General features: G+C 35.7%; 1 protein-coding gene across 1 annotated transcript in view; it reads right to left on the bottom strand.

Moving 5' to 3' along the window:
- LPCAT1 (lysophosphatidylcholine acyltransferase 1) overlaps positions 1-25,317 on the bottom strand; it is a 156,340-nt gene that overhangs the window by 61,438 nt on the left and 69,585 nt on the right. The window contains exons 3-5 of the mRNA XM_036741729.1: positions 20,771-20,985; positions 13,791-13,903; positions 12,872-12,932 (exon numbers count right to left, since the gene is read on the bottom strand). Coding sequence (XP_036597624.1) covers positions 12,872-12,932; positions 13,791-13,903; positions 20,771-20,985 — 389 coding nt within the window. The remainder of the gene's footprint in view (positions 1-12,871; positions 12,933-13,790; positions 13,904-20,770; positions 20,986-25,317) is intronic.

Below are 25,317 nucleotides of genomic sequence, written 5' to 3'. Positions count from 1 at the left end.
ACCTGCCCTTGCCCTGGCAGGTCTAAATTCTAAAAGAAATATAGTTATATTCACATTCTCTCAGGGTGCTAGGGGTAACCTTGTTAAGGGAAAATATACTTCTACTCACCACTCCAGCTTTTGATCACCCATCTGAAGCATTTGTAGATAGAAATATCTACATAACCAGTGACTCACACAGGTACACTCACATAGTACACATAATCTTTATACAACCAGATGTTTACAATAATAATAGTTTTAGATCTTTAACATAACCATTTATTTAACAAAAAGATGAAAGAAATAAGAACATAGTGGATATTTAAGTCAGCATAGAAATTTTATACATATAAACCTGAATCACACTCTCTAACCAATACATTCATTGTCTATGGTGAAGAGTGGGCATATACGTAGAAACCTGTCAGGGAAGCACATCAGAGAGGAAGACCCATATGCTTAGGGTAAATCACAACTCTGGACTACTGGATTTGATGCCATTAGTCCATTCAGGAACATGCATACTACAAAAAAATTGCTTCTTAGCACACTGATTGGCTGTTCACCACTGTTTACCTACTGAGTGGCTCTTCCCCACTCTTTATCTGGACAAATTGTTTTCTCCTCTCTTCTCTACTCGAACATAACATTTACAAGTTCTTGCAATTCAACATCACACTTAAAGGTGCCTTTAGAAAGTTTTACCTCTTAACGTATACAACAGTTCTCCTTAAGCCAGAAAATTAGAAAGCTTATCAGAGTAGCTATCCTTGGGCTACATATAGCAGCCAAGCCAGTTATTCATGCATCCAGATGCTATGATGTCCAATTAGAATGGAACTAATAGCAAGACAACTCAGGTTAACTCTTAAAGTTAGGCAAAACAACCTAGCCAAATCACCAGGATACTAAAGCATTTGCAAAGCCCCGTCTGGTTTTCCTTCTCAAGCCAGAGGTGGCAGCAGAGAGCAATTTATCAAAAGTTTCACCCCATTTTAAATCTAGGTGGTACTGAAGGGCAATAAGTAGCTACCACAGAGGCTCTTGACCAATGAAGTAAATTATCTCTCCTACCAAGTCAGGAATAATTTACCCGAAGCCTTCCATCAGATGACTGCTTCTATTGCCACAGCTCCGACAGTTTATTATTCCACCTCCCCAGGTTTTTATTCCAGGTTTTTCTCTCAGGTGCCTATACCTAGTTCCTACTTCTAGTCAATGGCTTCAATGAGAGATTTTTGACTCTTACTGAATCACCTTTCATTTAAAAAACTGCATGTACTTCCTCCAATTTCCCCTATCAAATCAACAATCCTTTTGAAATCATGCCTCAGTCACCAAATGTTTCTCTCTCTCATATTTTGCCCTCCTCGATCACAAGTTAGTACTATGCGAATGAGCTGAGGTATCATAATATGTTCTAATTCTGAAGCAGTCAATACATTCTTGGGTATCTTTGAATTTGTTTCTTTGTATTTGTATTACTTCATTTTAAATAAATAAATAAATAAAAGTTATTTTTCTGCCTCCTTAAAACATCATACTATTTACACACAAGCAAAGCATCATTCACAAAGTGATTTGAGCATTTATAAATACATCATAGTTCATTTTATGTCTCAATCTGTTTCAAATCCTATCTGAAAGCTCAGTTTTTTCCAAACACACATATTAACAGTTTTTATTAAAATCAAGTTCTCTTCCTGCTCCTTTTTGGTATAAAAATGTTTATCTAATAACTGTGGCAATGTCAAATCCTTCAACAGTTAATATAAATCTTTCCCTTTGTACTTTCTCTTCACAGAAAAATACTTGTTTTGCCCATTTCAATACTAAACTACTCCATATAAAAAGGGGATTTAAGGGTACAGCATACCTTATACAGACACAGACACACACACATATATAATGTACATATTATTTATTATATATTAGTAATTCTAAATTGTAATGGGAAGAGGGAAACAATGAGTAAACAAGGGACTTAAAATACTGGGAGGGGAGGAGGAAGAAGGGTAGGAAAAAGTAGGCAATGGATAAAAAATAGGAGATGAGAAAAAAAGGGAGTAGATGAAGTACAAGTTGAGGCCAAAGGAAGGAAGATGGTAGTTTATCACCATTATCAATTATTAAATGTCTACACCATTCAATCCAATAAGCACTTCTTAAACATATGCTATGTTCAAAAAAAAATGGGCCCTGTCCTCAAGAAGCTTACGTTCTATTGGGGAAACAACCTATAAACATTTAAGTATATGCATGATTATTTGAGAAGGGAAGAATTCTAATAAATCGAGGGGGCTAGAAAAGGCTTAATGTAGGAGATGAAACACAAGCTGAAGTGTGAAGGAAGCTAGGGAATCTAAGAGGCAGAGGTGAGGAGTAAGTACATTTCAGACATAGGAGATAATTTATTCAAAGGCACAGGCACAAAAGAAATAGTACTGAATTTGAAGAACAGCAAATATTTGAGTTTAAATGGAACATATACTTCATGAAGAAGAACAAAATGAAGTGAGCCTAGAAAGGTATGCTGGTGCCAGATCACAAAAGGCTTTTTTTGGGGGGGAGCGGGGAAGGTAAATAGTATTTTATTTTTTCCAATTACATGTAAAGATAGTTTTCAACATTCTTTTTTTAAAATGAAACTTCCATATTTTTATCCCATTCTCCCTCACCAACCCCTTCCCCAAGATGGCAAGCAATCTGATATAGGTTATACATATGCAATCATGTAAACATTTCCACATTAGTCATGTTGTGAAAGAAGAAACAGAACAAAAGGGAAAACCATGAAAAACAAAAACAAAAAAAGGTGAAAACAGTATGCTTTGATATGCATTCAGACTCTATAGTTCTTTCTCTGCATATGGATAGAATTTTTTTTTCCTTGGATCATTGTATTGCTGAGAAGAGCTAAGTCTATCATAGTTGATCATCACACAATGTTGCTATTACTATGTACAATGTTCTTTTGGTTCTGCTCACTTCACTCAGCATCAGTTCGTGTAAGTCCGTCCAGATTTTTCTGAAATCTTCTTGCTCATCATTTCTTATAACACAATAATATTCCATTGCATTCACATGCCACAACTTGTTCAGCCATTCTCCCATTGATAAGCATTCCTTCAATTTCCAATTCTTTGCTACCACAAAAAGAGCTGCTATAAATATTTTTGCACATGTAGGTCCCTTTCTCTTTTTTATGATCTCTTTGGGATACAGACCCAGTAGTGTTATTGCTGGATCCAAGGCTATGCACAGTTTGATAGCCCTTTGGGCATGGTTCCAAATTGCTCTTTAGAATGGTTGGAACAATCATGAGGAGCTTTAATAGCATTCTGAGGACACTGTGTTTAATCCTAGAAATAACAAGGAGCTACTAAAGGCTTTTTGAGCAGGATGTGACACGGTCAGATTTATTTTTTGAGAAGATTTTTGGTAGCTGTGTTGAGGATGGATTGGACAAGGGAGAGACTGAAAGCCAAAATAATATCCAAGCAGTTGCTGAAACAGTACAATTGAGAAATAATGGAACCCTAAATTAGAGTGAGGATGGTTGTGGGAGTAGAAATAAGGAAATGAATGTGAGAGGTGTTATAAGGGTAGAATAAGTAAGAGTTGACAAATGATTGGCTAAGGGGTCTCAATGTGAGGCAGGGGGAAAAGTTGAGGATGATGACAAGGCTCCAAATCTGGGCAACTAGAAGGATTTCAACAGAAAGAGGGAATTTTGGATCAGGGACAGCTTTATGGGGGGGGGGGGGGGAGGGATGACTTTTCTTTTGTAAATACCTATTTTGAGGAGTGTACAGGCCCTTTTGTTACAGATTTCCAATAGGAAATTCCTGATATGTGACTGGAACTGCACTGGTTTAGGCCTTTAACATTTCTCACTTGGATTATTACAAGAGCCTCCTAATTTTTCTCCTTGCCTAACATCTCTTCCCTGCTTCAATTAATCCTCTCCTTAGCTGCCAAAGTAATTTTCCTAAAGCACAGGTCTAATTATGTTACTCCCCTACTCAATAAAAAGTAGCTTTCTATTAACTCAAGGAACAACTATCATGTTGGTTTGTCTAAAGCCATTCACAACGCAGTCCCAACTTGTCTTTTCAGTCTTATTATTCCTGCCATTCCTGCATTCTACAATCTAGTGAAATTAGACTTTTCACATAATCACCTCATAGGTGATACTTCTGTGTCTTTGCATAGATAGTCCCCTATACTTGAAATGTTCTCTCTCCTTACTGATGCCTCTTAGAATTCTCTTTTCTCTTTCATGACTCTGCTCAAGCAGCATTTGGTACATGAAAACTTTCCTGCTTCACTTAGTGCGTTGTGATTTTCCTCCTCAAATTACCTTTTATTAATTTTGTATATATTCTGTACACAGAAAGTTGTTGATTTACATAAATTTGCATCATGCAAATTCAACATTATGTAAAGAATTCTGAAAGGTTTGGGAAGATGTAATAGAAACATGTATGAAGAGAATTTGGAAAAAAGTGTGCCCACAGCTCGTTCCTGACTTTCATGTATTTGACAAAGATGAAACATCTGAAGAAGGAAGTAACAATGCAAAATTATCACAAGAACTGGAGTTAGCAGATGAGAATGATGAGGAAGAATTGATTGAGTCTCATGGAGAAGGACTGTCAAATGAGGATCTGATTAAGTTGCTAGCTACAAAGATTACAGAAGAAGAAAGGGAAGCTTCACAACCCAAGGTTCACAAAGAAGTATTTCTTTGTTGGCTGACAGAAGCATTTCATCATTTGAGTGAATTTTTTTCTTGTATGAAAAGGTAGATCTAAATACTTCAAGATTTTTAAAAGTTCAAAGACTAGTTGAGGATAATATTGCTTGTGATCATCAGATATATGAGGGGAAAAAAAAGTGCCACTGTCCAAATATGTCTCGATAGCTTCATAAAAAAAAAATTGTTTAGCCAATCACCAGCGAGAAAGGCCAGGTGCACTGGGTAGGGAAGGGGTAACATATTGTATACCTGTGTTAACTCCACTACAGTACTGTTCACATTTTATCATTAGCTTTACCTTTCATTTCATAATTCTCACACTTATCACAGTACAGTATTTAGTATGTCTGCATTTTAGTACATTTTATAACTCGTGTAAAGGTATTATTTTATGTATGCCTTTGTTATATAGACTAAGTGAAATGGATGTGTAGGGGCAAATTTGTATTACATAAAAATAACATTAGGCAGAGATCTATGGAATGGTCCACTTAGGTAAAACAAGATTTGCATACTTATATATATACATGTTGTCTCCCTAATAGAACTGATGTTTATTGAAGGCAAGACATATCTCACTTTTGGCACTATATCCTAAGGGCCCAGTACAGTTTCTGGAACATAGTAGGGCCTTAATAAATGCTTGCTGGTTAATTCTTTAAGACAGATTGGGGAATCAAGTGTCTAAAGACAAATGAACTAATGGTAGCTGATAAGATAACCAGAAGTTGAAGTGGTGAAGAAAAAGAAGAGGGCCCAAGATATAACTCTGGGGTGGGGGGAGGGAGGTACCCAATGGTATGGACAATATATGCAATAGGATTTCAGAGAAAAGAGTGATTCTTAATGGGCAAAGCTTTCTAGAGGAGAGAGACTTGAGCAAGAGCTTTGAAGATTAGTACATGTACAAAAAACTAGGGAGAAGGGACAGGAAAAAAAGAAGAGCAGGGGATATTTCAGGAGTATTTTGAGATAAGGAGGCCATTTGTCCAATGCATATCGTTAAAAGAATTTACAACATATCCCAGAAGTAGCTATCTATCCAACCTCCATTTGAAGGTCTCTGGTGAAGGGGAAAGTATTGTTTTCCCAGTATACTTTTGTATCACACTAATTGTTAGTTGTGTATTTTTAAATCTTTCAAAGAAGCCACTTTCTGAAGTAACTACACACTTCAAATGTAGGTAATGTGGTTTATTGGAAAGAGTGTTGGTCTTGGAGTTAGGAGAAACCCGATTTCAAATCCTGCCTCTGTAACGTACTAACTATATAACGCTGGGTGATTCAGCTAATCTTTCTGAGCTTCAGTCTCCTTATCTTTAAAATGGTGACAATGCCTTCAGTGTGTGTCTTATAGCATTTTTGTGAGGATCAAATAATATTATATCCATAAAAGACTGAGCTAACTTTAAAGTTCTATAAAAGTGCAAGTGATTATTAATGTAATAAAATGAAATTGTTAACCTGTGACTTGGATGAAGCCATAAATAGTATTGTTTAATATCAGCAAATGGCAATAAGGGAAGAGGGATAGTTATGATTTTAATATGGATCCATAGCTTATTCAATTATAACATTTTACAGAATTTGGGGTATCCCATTCATATTATACAAACATGTCTTCTTAAAAAAATTAATTTTATTTTTAGTTTCAAATTCTTTCCCCCTCCACCTATCCCTCCCTCATCAAGGCAAGAAATATGATACACCTGCAAAACATATTTCCATATTAGCCAAGTTCTGAAAAAAACAAAAACAAGAAAAATAAAAGAAAAAAAATATGATTCAATCTGCACTCTGAGTCCATCAGTTCTTTATGCAGAGGCAAATAGCATTTTATACCCTGAGTCCTTTGGAGCAGTGACAGATCATTGTATTGCTCAAAATTACTAAATCTTTCACAGTTGATTGTCATTACAATATTGCTATTACTGTGCTGATTGTTCTGCAGGTTCTGCTCACTTTGCTTTGCAACAGTTTGTATGTCTTCCCAGATTTTTTTAAAAGCATCCTGCTTGTCATTTCCTATAGCATAACAGTATTCCATCACAATCATATACCACAAGTCATTCAGCCATTCCCCAATTGATGAGCATCCCCTCAATTTCAAATTCTTTGCCACCACAAAAAAAGAGCTGCTATAAATATTTTTGTACATTTGGGTCCTTTTCCTTTTATCAATTTGGGGTACAGACCTAGTAGTGGTATTGTTGGGTCAGAGTCTGCATAGTTTTATAGCCCTTTGGGCATAGTTCCAATTGTTTCCGGGGTGGCTGGACTAGTTCACAGCTCTACCAACAGTGCGTGAGCGCACCTATTTTCTCACATCCCCTCCAGCATTTGTAATTCTCCTTTTCTGCTATCTTAGCCAATCTGATGAGTCAGAGTTCACACATGCCTTTTTGAATTGGCAAAACCTTTAGTAAATGACACTACCATATTATATTCTACTACTAAGAATTCCATGCAGTATTGTAGGATCCTTTTCATACCCTGAACTCATAAATTGCTATGAATGCTTATAGGGCAGTAGCAAATAATGGCATCCCTACTTATTTATACTTTGTAATCTCTTCTTGTCCCTAAACATCTTCAGTTCTTTGCTCTTTTTAGGCATTACATACATGGCACCTCCTGGAAAGCCTTCTTGATATACTTCCATCAAAACATATTCTTTTCCTCCTCTGAAACAGTGCTCAAATAAATAGGTCACTAACTTTATAAAACCTAGCCAAGGTCATTCCACCTGGTTCCAGAAACTCACTTATGCAACTCTTATTGCCATTAGGTTCTGCCTTCATTATGTAAAACAAAACAAAACTCCAAAAAACCTCATTTGTCTACATGTGGATTAGTATTTAAGATCATCCACAGGTGATATGAGACTCATTAGGCTTGACTCAGGTAGCATAGCAAGGAATGACAAAAAAGTTTCTTCTTTGCTCACTTTACAATCATCCCTCTGAATGAGAACGGTGACCTCTGCTCGGGCTTGAAATTCTTGGAGACACTCTCCTCTCGGTTTCTTCACTAATGGAATAGCATAATGATTTACCTGCTTTTTGATACTTCTCTCCATCAGAACAACTAATTAAGTAATGCCACTATGCCTCAATATGCTTCTGCTATTTCTCTTTTATTTCCATATACTGCTTTGACCCCATCTCTCCAGTTAAACAGTAAGCTCCTAAAAACAGCTTTTAATTTCTTCCAAATTCCATTAAGTATTGAGACTGTCTTGCACAAAAATATTACATATTAAAATAGGACATCATGAAAAAAAAAGACACACACAGCGAAGAAGTTTCTGTGAAATGAAACATGAGTCTCTATTTACGTATACACTTAGTGGTGTAGCTGGGAACAAGTTTTATTTTTCCCTTTATTCCCATTTGAATGGCTGTCCATTTCAGCTCTTTTGCTCTCTCACCCAGAGCCTAGAAGCCCAACATGTAAAGGAAGCAGTAATAATATCCTAGGGGGGAGAGATTCCACAGAGGTACTGCCTAAAACAATTTCAAATTCTATTACAAAATCTGAGGTACAGTAACTCTGTAAGTGCATCACCAGGGAAATTCTGCCTACAAGGCATGCCACAGCCACACCAACTACCTCCTGTTAGACTGGCTTTCATTGCAAACAATATATCCAATATCTCCTTCTTAATCTAATCAGTTCTTCTTTATCCCCAGGTCCATGCCTCCTTGCTTCATCCATCACATAACCCATTCCATTGTTCTGGGCAGCATGGTACAGGGAAAGAGTCAGAAGACATGGTTTTGAATTCAACCTCTGATATATACTACCTGTGTATATCACTTGACCTCCTAGAGCTTCTAAAAAAAATCTATAAAATGAGGGAGTTAAACAAGATGACTTCTAAGAGCCCCTTCCAGCATCTAGTTCTTTATTTTGCTTTCTGGAGCCTTGTTCCATTCTCTCTTTTTGGCTCTCTTCTCTCTTTATATTCTCTTGTTGGCGATTTCATTCACTCTGATGTCTCTAGTTGCCACTTCTATTTGGACGACTCCTAAATATCTATCTTCAAGCTCAACTTCTTTCCTGAGCTCCGGACCCCACATCTCAGGCTGCCTTCAGTATTTCCACCTGCATGAACCACTGCCGCCACAAATTCGACACATCCCCAAATCAAGCTTATCTATGCCAAACTTGTTTCTGTCCATGGCACCACCATTTGTTAAATTCCTCATTTTTTAGCTTTGGAATTATCTTTGATTCTTGCTTTGTATCACTGCTCATATGGAATCAGTTACCAAGTTCTACTGATTCCACTTCTATAATATCTCTACCAGCCATGCCTTCCTGTTTGTTTTCATTGCTACCACTTCAGTGGCCTTAATTATCACCCACTGGACTAATACTACAGTCTCTTAATAGATCCTCTTACTTCTATTCTTCCCCTCTCTAATCCATTTTTCATATCACTGCCAGCATAATGTTCTTAAAGTTATAGATGGTCCTATTACTGCTCTGCTCAAAAATATAAAGTGGTTCCCTACTGCCTCCCAAGTAAAGTTCAGATATCTTCGCCTGATATTCAAAATTTCCTGCAGTACAATGCCATTCAAGCTTCATTTCATAAGAGAGGCAGCAAAATGGCACAGTGGATTAGTGTTGGACCTGGAGCTGAGAAGAGCAGAGTTCAAATTTTGCCTCAGACACTTAGCTGAGTGACCCCGGGTAAGTGACTTAGACTCTGTCTGCCTCCATTTCCTCATTTGTAAAATCAGGATAATAAGAACCTCTACTTCACAGGGTTGCCGTGAGGATAAAATGAGATTATATTTGTAAAGTGCTTTGCAAAACAAAGCACCATATAAATCCTAGCTACTATTACTATATTACCATCTACCTTGCAGCTAAATTGATCTACTGCCTAAATGCATCACACGCCATCATCTTTCAACTATACTTATCTTCACTCTTCCCTCTGACTGGACTCCTTCCTCCCTTTAAGCCTTGTTATTTCTAGCCATTTTTTAAAAGTCAACTGAAATGCACTTCTCTCCCACAAAGAATTCCCTGACACCCCACCCTTCTAAATCTGTAATAGCTATAATTCATTTAACAAGCATTTAAACTCCTATTACACGTAGAGCACTGTGCTAGATGGCAGGAACACAGTCAAAAGTAAAACAGCTCCTGCCTTCAAAGCTTACATTCTACTACGTACATTCCACTCTAGGCTATACTCCTGACTTTCTAGACTTTCTCTGCCATGTCCCAGGAAGCTCTTCACCCTAAAATTTCACTATGCCTCTGGATTTTTCATATTGGAAGTATCATCTGTCCCTGTAGCCTCTCTCTCTCTCATTAGCTGGTTTCTCCTTCAATCTCCACTTTTAAGAAGGACACTTGGGCCAGCCATGTCTTACTCTCTGGGCTGCATTCTTGACTCTGGATTTTCCCTACCACGTCCCTGCATTGGTACATTACAAGAAAATATGAACAAATTAAAGATACTTTAAAATAAATCATTCCAAAAAAAGTCAAAGCTCTTTATTTAGCTTTCAACATGACTAAGCTTCTTAATCACCTGGCTTATCTTCTTATTGACTTAAAATAGAATGCTACTTGACTTTTACTGGATGACGGTTTGAACCATTAACAAAGACCTCTCCATATAATATAAACTATTTCTTTTTTGTCTTTGAATCCTCAGCACCTAGAAAGTGCTTCAATAAGTGCAATTAAGAACTCAGTATTTAAATTATCATAGACCCAGTATCTACAACGTCTGTTTTTTTTTTTCAGGCCACCTGAATTAAATTCGTTAATAGCTGATATACTTAGAACTTTAAGGTTTGCAAAACACTTTACATATATCACCACACTTGGTCCTGATAATAACCCTGTAAAGTAACAGCTATAGGTGTTAGCACCTGTATTTTATAGATAAGAAAACTTGTGAGAGGTTGAATGACTCACTCAAAGTTACACAGCTAGCAAGCATTTGAAGCAGGTTTCAAATCTAGTTCTTCCTGCCTCCAAGTCTAGAATTCTATCCATTACGCTCTACTGCCTCTGGAGTCATTTCAAGGAAAAAGAAAATGCTGGATACCACCTATATGCCTAACATGGAATATAGGCAGTAAAACCTTTTTCCCCTCTTGCTCATATTTGGCAAATTTTTTTTTCTTCCTGTAAGTCAGCTATACTTCCTTTCAAAATCTAACTTAACTTCTTTTTAAAAGCAAAGAATATTCTATAAGGTACTAAAAGTCAATTGGTTCTTTGTAATCAGCTCATCTCTGAAACCAAAAATGAGCATCTGAGTTCCATGACTGAAAAGATACAGCCTCTTTTATAAGAGATAGGGCAGTATTAAATTATGTGTTATATAATGCCTCTTCAATTAGATAGCATCTTTCTTATAATAAATGGATTTGTACCTACTATACCAAGTTGAAGGTTGTTTTACATGTGTTTCTAAAATTGCTAAATGGCTACTAGCAAAATGCCCTAATTATAAGAAATTATAGGTTGAACAATTAGTAATTTTTAAAAGATTATCTCAATTTCCATTTTAGCTATTATGTCATAGGGTTACTTCTTCCTGCTTATCTGTGTATGACTACAATCAAAACGTAGCATACAGGCTATTACAAAATATTAGTCTATCAGTGGTGTCCACAGATCTTCTTTTTCAGTAATTAATTAGCTTTGAGTGTTTATTTAAATGCTTCTGGAAGTTTATTCTAGCCAAATCTAGACAAGCTTTAGTTAGGGTAGGCAAGTAATAAAATTGTTCTGTGAACTAAGATTGAGGGTTCAGAGTGATATATTTTAAATTATTCATACTTAAGCAAAAGTAATATAAGTATGAGAATAAGTAAACTATAGAAACAGGGTAGAAGACATTTCTAAACTGTTTAGTGAACATTTAAAACAATAGACTTCAATGATGTCGGTGAGAGATACTTTTGTGGAACTGATTTGTTCACTGACTAAACTAATCCAGCTAGAAATGGACAAACTGTTCTGACAGGCACAAGAACATGAGACAAATCTATATATGTAGTTATAGTGGATTTAAAGTTGTAAGGAACTTTGGGATCATCTAATGCAATCCTCTCATTCAATAAATGAGAAAACTTAGATATATAGAGTAAAATGACTTGTGATGTATGTGTATGTGCATACACACATACATATAATAAATACATATATATGTGTGTGCCACATTTGTTACTTTATGTATATACACATATGCATATGTGTATACATATGGGTTTACATGTGCGTGGTCTTTATGAGAATCTATAGCAACGTAGATCTTTAAAGCTATCTGGATACAATAATGTGCTAGAATCAACTGCACACAATTTAGCTCAAAGAGTTTTATTTCTAAGGTGCAGCATGAAAAATATTTAGAACATTAAAGGCTTGGGGTTTACACATAACACTGGCTTTTAAAATGTCTTCATAATAATAGGTTCAATTTACACTACTGTGAGTTGTGTGGGTATCTGGTAAAAACCCAATGGAATCCTAATTCATATATAGACTACTATTTATACAATATTATGTCAAATAGTAGGTACATAAGCATCTAATAGTAATGCATACTTCTTTACATTTTATATAGAAAAGTGCTCTACTATTACTAATGAGCAAGTACTGATTCATGAAGTAGTAAGACCAAATCAGAAGCCTGTTGTAGATTGAAACACTGAATATGTAACTTTGACCTTTTTAAAAAAAAATAACATAAGAGTAATATGGCTTTAAATAGGTTCTACTTTCAAGGGCCTACTGCATACAACTACAGTAAAAAGAAATTTAAAAATTCAATAATCATACACACATACACATACACACAATATAATCCCATCCTTCTCAGCTCCTTACATAGGATGCAATTCTTAAACCAAATTTCACCATGTGGCTCAGCTTAGTAATATTTCTAAGATGATTAAGTACCTGTCAGGATATAAGATGATATTTTCATTTATTCAATTATATTGTAAAAATAATACTTTTAAAATGGAAAATCTTCAATAAAATAGTTAAAGAGTATGACACCATATGAACCAACATTTGAGAATAGACATATCTTTCCAAAGGAGAAAAAAATACCATTTAAAAATAGAAGATAATGCCTACCAGCTTTGAAGGTAATGAGGCAGGTCCTGTTAGTGCAAGTTCCTTCTGGGAATATCATTATCTTGGAGTAAAAAGAAAATCTGACATTATACAATATATGCTTTAGAATTCACATGAAATAATACTGAATATAGTTTTCAAAGCATTCCATTATCCAAATATTTTGCAACATTTTAATAGTGTCCAGCTAAAAAAAAGGAGTAAAAAACCACAATGTAAATACTAGTGCATGCATGCAACGCACACTTTTACGTTAAGTGATAGTATCATTAAAAGTTGGAAGCATCCCAAATAAGAGAAATCTAAATGTGATTCTTCTTAAATTATATCACTCTGTATTGTACCAGAAATTAATTAATTAACCAGAATCTAATTTCAAATTTGAAAATAATCTTAGGGATTCATTTCAGTCTGGAAGGCAGCAAAACCTGAAGAGATTTTTAATAACATTTTAAAAGAACCACATAAAGATGACAATTGAAACCATAACAAGAAAAAAGTAAAAACTCTGGGAACCTATGTTACCATTGTGGAAAGTATTTATGGAACTCTTCATCTAGAATTTTCTCCAAAGCCAGTTAGCAAATTATGCAAGAAGACTGGCCACTGAATAATTATTATTTTTGGCCATAGCAACTTACAAAACTAAGGTATAGAAAGGCTGTGATCTGCATCAGTGGAAGGAATACCCATGCTGCTAAAGTCACAGATCTTCTGAAATACTAAACTTCTAGAACATATGCTTCTAAAATTTGTTAAGACAACCAAAAAGCATTGAATTTAATTGCAATTCTAAATAATCCTGATTTCACAGGATATCTATGCAGGAAATGCTCTGGCTCCTTGATCCATTCTCATTTAAATTTTAACACTTTTCAGAGACAGTGTCCTTCAAAATATGAACAAGATGCTGAGTTACCTGTGGCCATTTGCCATTAGACTGTGCACGTCTTTTAATTTCTTCAACAGTTTTCCTTCGAGAATCCTGGTCAGATCGGGATACAAATACTGGTCGTATATACTTTATCAGAGCTGCAAAGAAGTTATATGAATTATGTACAGCAATGTACCATTTTGAGTCAGGGTGTTATTGGGGAGCTAGAGGATTACTTTGTCATTGGTCTCAAAATATAAGAAAAAGAGAGATTCTAAAAGTCCATGTAGAACCACAAAAGAAACAAACACATATCCAATAAAGTAAGCAACTACAAATGGAATAAAGATTTAAGAGTTAATGGGGCAATAGTTATTATATGGTTACATTACTAGACCAACAAAAATTGGCCAACCCTTGGATCTACAGAGGTATAGTAGAAGAGAGGTAAAAAGATCCTGAACGTGTGCATATCAGCAACACTGAAAACACACTTACCTTTATAATAAATCAATTATAAATGAATATTTTTAATTACTCATGAAATGGTAATCACAAAAATAAAGTCTATTAGAAGAATATTCCTAAGAGGAACTGTCCACAGGGAAGTATTATCCGACAGGCATGAGCAGAAAGCTCATAGGAATACTTAAAAGTGGACTTAAAAAGCACCAACATCGGTAGTGAAAACATTGATATGACCCTCTGTGAAAATTTAAAATTGTAATGAAATTCACTTCTTCCCAATTTCTAAAACTGGAGAATATGATCTTTGAGGAAAAACAAAAAGTCATTACCTATGTGCAAAGAACTACACAAGGTATTGTGAAAGATAGAAAAGTTGCATAAAACACTGTTCCTGAAGACACCGACAAGTAGACCATAAGCTCTTGAGGGTTGGTATTGTTTTCCCTTTCTTTGACTTTTCAGCATCTAGAACAGTGCCTTGTATTTAGTGGTTAAAAATGTTTGTTGAATTGAATTCTTGTCTTATAGTCAAACAAACAACAAGTGTTTATCAAGCATGTATTATATGCCAGACATTGTATTAGGTGCTCTTATTTTAGGAAGGTACCACAAAAATGAAATCTAAATTATAATTGAGTTACTAGAAATAATGTAATTTTGTTTGGTGAGATAACAGTATTATTAACTAACAGACAACATATCCTAAAATTCCAAATAATTTTTGAAAAGCATACAAACAAAAACCCAATACATTCAACTTCCCAAAATAGCTCAAAGTAGCTTTTCATATACTTTGTCAAAATATTCAGTTTTTTAAAAATGTAAATAAACTAAAATCTGAGAATCTAGATGTTTTAAGAAGTCACTAAATAGCTGAGTTAGCCACTGGTTTGGGGAAATGGACTTAGTCGTGGGCACCTTAAAATATTATCTCATTTGATCCTCACAACAACCTTATATGATAGGTGCTTTTATTATTCCTATTTTACAGTTGAGGAAACTGGGGTGAACAGAAGATAACTGACTTGCTCCAGGTCACACAGCTAGTGTTTGAGGCCAGATTAGAATTCAGGTCTTCCTAACTCAAGATCCAGGAATCTTTCCAATGCACCATCAACCTGCCTACACAAAGTCTCATTAAAAGTTTTCCTAGGGAACTCATCTAAGATGAGAGCAGCAGCAGCAGCAGCCTCCTCATTCTCATCATCATCATCCTCATCTAATAGCAGTTTTTATTATTTAGCAGTTTTAAAGTTTGCAAAGTGCTTTACATGCGTTTTCTTTTTTGATCCTCATGACAACCCTTCAAGGTGGCTATTGTTGCTCCCATCTTAAATCATTTCCCCAGGGTTATGCAGTTGGAGAGCGTCTTGGATGGAATTTGAATTCAGTCCTTCTTAGTGGCCCACTCTTTATTAAACGAGTTCAAGGGTCCATGCCTAGATGAAACACAGCCTAGCACAATGGAAGAATTTACAGCTGTGATTCACTATTAGTTATCTCTGAGAAATCATGGCAAATGAGAGACGTGTTAGAAAACCAGGAGTGGACTGACGTCTTAATTTTCTAAAAAGTAAGTCCTGAGAATTACAGACCAAAAAGCTTCACCACTCAGCAAAATTCTAAAATGTGCTATTAAGCACAGTTCACTACTATTTAGGGAACAAAGTGATCACTGAGTAAGGGCAAGCATGACTTTTAAAAAAAAAATTAAAAAACCCACTTCACTTTCTTTTGTAATGGAGTTATTAGACTGCCCCAAACTCTAGCATAATCTAGAGTTACATGCTTTTCATATAACTACAGTATCCAAATTACAGTGAGCTATAACAGTATAAGTGTTATCATTGCAAGAGTGAAGAGGAGGAAACTTTAGTTTCCTCAGGCTGAAGGTATGACAGACAGGCTTATTAAAATTTGTAGACGGCAAAGCTGGGAGAGAGCTAATGTAATATAGGAAAGAAGTGAGGTTCAAAAAGAATTCAACAGGTTAGAAATTATGATGACAACTGGTATAAATGAAATTGAACAGCGGTAGGTATGAACTGTTTCAGTTTGGCTTTGGTATACCCAGGGCCCAGCACAGACCCCAGCAAACAGTAGGTGCTTAATTTTTCTTAATTGAATTGCTGATTTAAGTGCAATAAAACAATGGTGGGATGTCAGAAAGATCCAGGGGTTTAGCTGATTATAAAATTAGTGAGTCATCAGTGGCACAAATGGCCCCAACCTCCAGCATAATCTAGAGTTATATGCTTTCCATATAACTACAGTATCCAAATTATAGTGATCTGTATTAGAGTTTATCCTGAAGATAACAATAACCAGGGAAAGTGCACGATATAAGGATGTTGGGTGAAAGAGGAAATATTTACCCTTGAGAAGAGAAAATTTAAGGGGAGTATAATAGCTATATTTAAATATTTGATATATTATGTAAGATGACTGCACATGTATAACCTATATCGGATAGCTTACCATCTTGGGGAGGGGGGTGGGGAGGAAGAGAGAATTAGAATTTGGAACTCAAAACTTAAAAAAACCACAAGGGTTAAAATTTGTTTTTACATGTAACTGGGGGAAAAGGAAAATATTATTTTAAAAATGTTATGTAAGTGAAACAATAAATTTATTCTATGTATCTAACAGAGGGCAGGAGTAGGACCAATGGATAAACATTATAGGTAGATGAAACTGGACTCTAATAATAGAGTCTAATAAGTAAAACTATGCCAAAATGGAATAGGCTATTGTGTGAAAAAATGAGTTCCACATTCCTGTAAATGTTCAGACAGAGGCTACATCTCCATTAGGGCGGGAGGTTAAGCTAGATGACCTATAAAATTTCTTCAGTGTCTATTATGGATGGTCAGACTTTTGATGTCAACCCCAAACAGCAAGATCTGTGATGAAACAGTACAGGAAGCAGATGTATGTATATTTTTGCATTCACTACAGTTATAAATCATTATGGAGTAACATATTTTCAGATATAAACTTATGGCTTCATCCTGAATGGCCACAATTATATTGTTGTATATGTCTTTCACATGGGTAGAAAAATACATTTAATTCCATAGTTAAGCCTCTTTTAACATAATTAACAGTATTTAACAATAATACTCAGGGTTGCAGGTAATAATGGCTTTTTAATAACAGTCATTTACAATATAATACTATACAGTTACATGACGCAATATTGTGTCATCAAAATTTCAGTGCAAGGGGCAGCTAGGTGGCGCAGTGAGTAGAGCACCGGCCCTGTAGTCAGGAGTACCTGAGTTCAAATCCAGCCTCAGACATCGACACACTTACTAGCTGTGTGACCTTGGGGAAGTCATTTACCCCCAATTGCCCTGCCTTACCCCCTTGGGAAAAAAAAAACTGAAATAGGTCAAATTAAAAAAAAACAAAAACAAAATTTCAGTGCAAAAACCCACAAATCTATAATAAATTATTAAATTTAAGATGCATTATTTTAAAAAGGTTTATATATTTTTTTGAAATGATGCAAATTTTAAAAAAACTGTTAAAGGCTTGAAGAAAGTACATTTCAATGGGGGGGTGCTGAATAATTTTTTTTTCTTTGAAAAGAGGGAAGTAGGCCTCATTCTAGGGAATTAAAAAACCTTCTGGCAAGCAGAAAATACTATTAGCCAGAATACTGAGTCTTTGAATAATGCTGGTTAATTTTAGGATAATTAGATAATGACTGAATTTGAACAAAGGATTTTAATATTTTAAGTGTATTTTTTCTGTAAGCTTCAAAACATTATCAGTACTCATTAAAACGTGTTCAGCAATTGGTGAAATTTGCTTTGTTTCTCTTATTTTTCCTCCCTCTTTGTTTCCTTCCTTCTTTCTTTTTCTAATGTTCATTTTGTGCTCTCCCATCCTCAACCCATCTCTTCTTACCCCATGCATTGCCCTGCCTACTTATTCTTCCTTTTACAATTCTACTGGTTGTAAAATAGTCCATTTCTAGCTTGAACAAACTTTTAACAATTCCAAGTGTTTTGAATTTAGAACTTTAACAGCACCAAAATCAGGATGACACGCAATTAAACAGTGCCTCAAAAACTGTATCGGCCTGAACCAATCTCATAAACTCGGGATCTAGCTATGCTAACTGGAATGACTGAGTGGCAAATTCACAACTTTGGATGTCTTCTTTTTTGAGTATCTATAACGTGAAGGACGCAACAAAGAGCTTAGAAGACATATAACACTTTCTAGCATTCTATGAAACAAGATGACAGCTCTGTATTTTTCCTGTTTTATAACTGCTTGTTTAGTATGTCTGAAAATTTGGTTGGAAAACCATAGTGAAAATGCTATCAAGCTGTTTTTGGTGAGTGGGCAATCACCACTCTATTTGGAATAAGTTTTCATGAGGAAATAGGACTTGAAAGTTCCTTTTATGAGCTGTAAAGCTTCTTCAGCTTTTAAAGTTGAATCAAAAAAATCTCATTAATGAGACAGAATTATTACTACCATTATGTTATCAATCAATACACACTACTAAGAACTGAGTGGCATAGAGGGTGATGGATCTCTAAAGCATCTTAAAAGCATTTCTTCCTAGAAATATAAAAGGGAAAGCCTGTATAACAGATATGGAGAAAGCCAAGTCATTATAAGCATTTTCACTTTTGTGCATCTCTTTTTTTCTCCCTAGATATTGGAAGTTTCCATCCTTCAATCTGTCTCATCAAATGGTCTGGGATTTTAAAATCTGGCAGCTTAACAGGTGACAAAATAACTTTTAGAAAATATATCTTGATCTAGTGTATTTCTGAAAAGTAATAAAATTAAGTAGTATGTAAAAAAAAAACCTCATCCTGTTTTATTTTATATCTACCCCCAAAATGTACAACTTGAGGGCCATACAAATTAACTTGTTAAATAGAAAGACTTTCTTATGTTATTTGTAATGTAGTAGAAAAAACACAGTATTTGAAGTCAGAGGACCTGGGTCCTCTGGTACTTAACACCTGGGTAACCTTGGATATGTCACTTAACCTTTCCAGGCCTTAGTTCTGTTATTTACAAAATGAAGAGATTGGACAAGATGAACTTGAAGGTCACTCCCATCTCTTTTGACCTATACCTAAATTATCTCTAAAATAACACTATAAGAAATTGCAATGTGCATGCATATATAGACACAGGAATAGAAAGTGAGTGAGCCTGGATTGGTGGTAGGAAATAACGTTGCAGATTGGTTGTTGTCCTGGGCTGACTCAAGTGGTATGAGGAATATAATAAATAAGAAGACTTAGCAACTGACTGAATATAGGAAGTAAGGGAAAGCAAAGAGCCAAGGATGACTCTGAGGTTACAAACCAGGGAAGATTGGGAGAACAGTGGCGCACTGAATGGAAATAGAGAAATTTGGAGGAAGGGTTGGGGGAGGGAGAAGTGATGGATTCCATTTTGGAGACGTGAAATCATACATGCTGATGGGACATTCAGGCTGAACAGCCAGCTGGTAAATCAAGGTTAGAGTTCAGGGGGGAGATTAGGATGAGATACATAGATTTAGGAGTTATCTACATAGGAGACAGATAATCTGATGGTTTACTATATGATTATATGATTATTTATTATGATTATTATATGATAATTAAAGCATTTTGCCCCACTTAGCAGTGAGTAAAATGTTCTTTGTCTACTTTACATTACTTTCCCCACTAACTGGATCTTTCCTAACAATAGAAAGGGAAAAGTTCTGAGTGCAGATTATTTTTCTGTGGTCAAATACATTGCTTAATTCTATACTACCACTTCATTATACACTTCAAAAAAATCTTTAAAATTCCCAATACAAAATTAAATAACTTTCAAATACTTAAAAGGTGAGAAATTAGTGAGTATAATTCTGTCCTTAATCTGCCACTGATAAGTTCCTGAAAATACTTCAAGAAAGCAGTACCACTTGATTCCCAGTGCCGGCTCAATAATTTTTTGTTGGTTTTAATCATTTTGCTACTACAGAATGAATAAGGGAAAGCAGTGATATAGTTGAAAAAGCTTTGGATTTGTAGTCTGAACGGCCTGAATTCAAATCTTGGTGCTGATACCTATTTACTGTTTGTCCTTTGAGAAAAGAGCTCAGTTTTAAGTTCCCATAATACAGTTCTAAATACTATGACTGGTGTTTCATGTTTGAGTCAAATTGCTTTTAGGTAGATAACCATTAAAATAATTGTTTCAGGTCTTTTTTTTTTAACAGTTGAAAATTAATTCTGTATTATACATACACACATGAATGGAATACTATGACAATTTGGAATCTGGCAGTAAAAAATTCTAGTAGTAATACCATTTACAGAATATGTGACAGATCTGTGATTTCATCAGCATAGGGAGCTCCACCAACAAAATAATAATATATCCAATGATGAAAATAACTTTAAAATGAAACTATTACAGACTCAATACAAAACAGTCAATTAACATACATGGGAAAATGATTCTTTAACTATGTGTACTCTATTTATACTATTAAATTAAGCATATATATTCTTGGTCCAAACATGAACTCATTCACTTACTTCCCCAAATAGGAATGTCTCTGCTTTCTGCCTTCATCACGATAGAGGACATGGTCATCGTTACAGGAATGGCATCAAAATAGGAGGAATGCGGGGCTAGAGTCAGGATTGTGGCTTCTGTCGGTAAGGCCTGTCTGCCCTTGACAGTCACCCAGTGAAAGCCACCAACAAACCACATTGTCCGCATGATGGCTTTCAGCAGAAAGTCCACTACCCTGTAAGATAAAGTGATAATTATAATATTTGAAATAAAATAATCACCACATAATTCTGAAATGTGCTAAGTGTTTGTAAAAAAAAAAAAGGCAAGAGAATACTGATGACCCAAGGAAAGAAATGAGGCCATAGTAATATTTCATATACATCTGTAAAGTATTTTCCAAAATATAGTTTAGCTGTAATGTTAACTACCTGCTCATTGCAAAAAAGATTACGGTTCCTTTCTCTGTTGTCAGGTATCAACTTACTATCTCTATACTAAATTAAAGAATAGAATTATAAATATGACCAATAACTTGGAAACTAGCACTAAAATATTTCATGCAAATTCCCCCCAAGGAAGCAATAGGTTAAGTTTGATGAATATGATTTTTCTATGAATTGTATTAAAAATTTTATATGAAATATGGTACTGAGAGATTAAGGTCAGAAACCAAGATTTACTATCATTATTAAATCACTAAAGCTATTTCTCAAGGCACACAAAAGCAAAGGTTAACATAGGATCAGGTTTCTGGATGAAATCAAAAAGGGTAATAGGTTTGGAAAACAATTCAGTGCATCCTAGAACAACCAAATAAAACTTTCTTAGTCCCTGGAAACACACTAAGATGAGAACATAAAATGTGAACACGAAAAAACCTCACTAACATACAATGCCCTATTAGAGAGTGAGCTCCTACTTTGTGGAGATTGTCATTCTTTGTATTTGTATCCCCAGTAACTACTACAGTGCCTGGCACGTAGTAGGTGCTTAATATATATTGACTGACCGACACAAAGGCTATACATTGAAATCACAAGTTCAATCCTTATCTCAATATTTATATTGTATTTTTTTAAAAATCATTTATTTTATGATCACATCTTGTGTGTTACCAAGATACAAAAATGTCTCAAAACTACACAGTAAAAGTTTCCAAAGTATCATTTATACAAAACAAACATGATTTATGATGTAGACAATGATCTTTTTGGAACAAAAATAGAAGAAAAACAGAGCTAAATTCAAGTTCAAGTTGCTACTTCCTGTTCTGGCAAAAATGACGGGGGGGAGGGGAGGGCAAGGGGAGGAAAGTGGGGGAAGGGTGTATACAAAAGAAAAAAAAGGTAAGCTAGTCAATCAGTTAATCAAAGAGCATTTATTGAATGTTTGCCAGGCACTGTATTGAGCTCTGGAGTTACATAGAATAGCAAAAGATAGATCCTGCTCTCAAAGAGCTCACAGTCTAATACATACAATAAATAAAGCATTTATTACACTGTTTTTTAACATCCTTTTCCACCCCTTTAATGTGTGTTCCCAGGGTTCTCTCCTTGGCTCTGTTTTGTTTTCTATCTACACTCTGTCACTCAATCAACAAGAATTCATCAAGCATCTATCATACCCTGGGCACTGTGGGTATGAAGACAAAACTGAAAGTCCTTGGCTTCAAAGGAGCTTTCATTCCAAAGGGAGGGAGACAAATATTACATATATACAGAACGTATACAAAATGAATATAAGGTAGGGGTTTTTTTGGGGGGGGGAGGGAGGAAAGGGGGAACATTGGCAGTTAGAAAAATTAGGAAAGGCCTCATGGAGAAGGGAAGCTTCAACTGAGCTTAGAAGGAAAACAAATTCCAAGAGGCAGAGGGGAAGAGGTGGAGTATTTCAGGCATGGGGCAGTCCGTTGAAAGATAAGAGAGATGGATAAGAGAGATGGAGCTCTGTGAGGGAGCAGCAGCAGAAACACCAGTATGCCTGGATTGCATAATGGAATTCCAAGAAAGATTGTCTCTTAATTAGGGCTTACTTCAGAGAATGCTCAAGATCATGGATAGTGTGAGGGAAAGAAGGGCAAGGACATAAATGTTAAAACATTTAAAAAGCAAAATAATCTTAGGCTGCTTCCTTCCAGAGACCTCCTGATCCCTCTTCTAGTCCTTAGTATGTGTGTGACCCCATCCTAATTTTTGTTTATTTATTTTGTATATATCCTATATTTACTTATCTACGAACATACTCCATACCCCTCAGTAGGATGTAAATTCATCAAGGGCAGGGACTATCTGATTTTGCATTTGTATCTCCCATTGTAGGCACTAAATAATGATTTATTAGAAGCTATTTATTTAAATAGTTAGTAATAATCTAATTATTATCAGAAGCATATTTATTGTGGGGGAAGGAAACAGAGAAAAATATAGTGTGGCAGGTAAAAGATGAAATGATTGAGCTTCTTAGCATATTGATTTATTAAGTAATGCATGTCCACTGCATAACAAATTGGTTCCAGGCCCCTCAGCTTTGGCAGTGGACCCTGAATACAGGGGTAGACAGATTTTTATGTACTAAAAACAATTAATTAAATAAGATCAATTAATTAAAAGAAACCGATTAACCAGGATATAAATTAGGTAATCTAATTTCTAATTGGAGGAAAGATCCAGAACTTTCCAAGTCAGGAGGAGAGCTAACCGGTTTAATTCTTTGAAAACCGAAAAACAGGTGTCCCACTCCCCCAAAGTGTCTGTATTCAATCAAAGGAACATAAAAATAATAACTCATCAACCCATATGGGGACAGTTTTCAGATAAGACATATGGGTTGTTTGAAATGTGTAATTGTGAGAAAACTCCTTACATCGATCAATCTTTGGATATGACTGGGTTTCTAGTCAGCACAACCTAGGTCTTTAGTTAAGAGTCTCTAAGGTGCTGGTACAGGTGGTCCAGTTTCCCAGTCACACAGGGCTAGATTTAAACAATGCAACAAAATTTTCTCACAATTCCCACAATTGAATAAAGTTTTCTTTATTCTTTATTTTAAGACAGAAACTGGAGTAGACCTATAATTGAATAAAAAGGGAACCGAAGTAGCTCCGGAATTGAGTCACAAGATGGAGTCAGTGTGGTTCACTCAATTCCCACTAGCACTGGCTATTCTAATTCCCTCAAATCAGACCCTATTAGAAGTCCAGATTGTTAGCAGACCAAATTACATCTTTGTTTGATGGGTGGTTCAAGAATCTATTTAAGAGGGATGTTTACAAATTGAAGTTTGTCAATAGAAAAATCAGATTGGTGAGGCAACCAAAAACCATAACATGTAAAGACTAATTGAAGGAATTAGGAAGGTTTGGCCTGGAGAAGACAAAGGAGGCATAGGCTTACAGGCTCTAGAATTGGAATATATTTTAGTGATTGCCTAATCCAATCTTCTCATTTTACAAAATGAAGATATTAGAGTAATGGGAAGTCACTCGAGGTCACTCGGAGCATGATTCAAACCTTTGTTCTCTAACTCTAAACCCAAGGCTTTCAAGTGACAGTTGTCTTCAACTATTTGAAGGGTTATCATGTGGGAAATGAATTAAATTTGTTCTGCTCCACATCCACACAGGTTGCCTTGCCCCACTGAGGTTGACTATGAGAAGCCAACTCAAATACTGGCCAGCCTTTACTTGGATCCAGTCTCAGCCATGCTACATACTCCCCTCTTGGAACAATCTCCAGTGTATTCTAACTAGGCACTCTGCTCCTCCTTGCCTTTCTCTCCTGTTCCTCTCTGCTTTCTATATCACATTCATATGTTATTTCCCCCCATCAAAACATAAGCTCCTTGAGAGTAAGGACTGTTTTGTTTTCTTGTCTTTGTGCCCACAGGTGCCCCACACATAGTAAGCACTTAATAAATGTCTCTTCTAAACTAATCTAATCTCTGCTTGGCCCTAGGGCAGAGCTGTGGTTTTGTCTTTTATTCTCTTTAAGAGGACCATGACAGAAGCGAGAGGATGATGCGATTTGCAGCTAAATTAAGCAACTGATTTGACTGAGGCAGGGCTACGCAAAGTCACCAGCCTCACTTTCTCCTTCAGAGCCATCTGGGCCCAGTGACCAGATATAGATCAGGATGACTGGAGATGGCCCAGAATGCAATGGGAGACCTTGGCCTTTTTAAGCTAAGTTCTCACTTTGAATGAGGCAATGCCCATTGAATGAAGAGACCTTTTTAAGAAGTGAGTCAAGAGATGATTCCTTTAATAAAAAAATCAAACTGGGAGGGGAGGACTCTCAGGGTTGCTGGCCAAAAGTGAAACAGTTACTATTTACATTCACTCTGAGTGAGGCGGTCCCAAAAAATAGCCATTAAATGGTGCTTGGGCAGGGACCTATGGTTGTTCAACCCATGAGATCCAGAGTGAATTGGGTTTAATTCGGTTTAAATTGGTCTTTCAGAAAGAAATCTAGCCAGTAAACCCCAAGTTAACTAGGCAGGTTTCAACCATCAAAATTTACCTTCCTTTGGGCAGGCAGAATAAGGGAGAGGAAGGGAGAGGAGAGGA

Source organism: Trichosurus vulpecula, chromosome 1 (genome assembly GCF_011100635.1).
Source record: "Trichosurus vulpecula isolate mTriVul1 chromosome 1, mTriVul1.pri, whole genome shotgun sequence".
Classification (NCBI taxonomy): domain Eukaryota; kingdom Metazoa; phylum Chordata; class Mammalia; order Diprotodontia; family Phalangeridae; genus Trichosurus; species Trichosurus vulpecula.
Note: the sequence above shows the minus strand (reverse complement) of the source record. Positions and strands in the feature narration are given on the sequence as shown.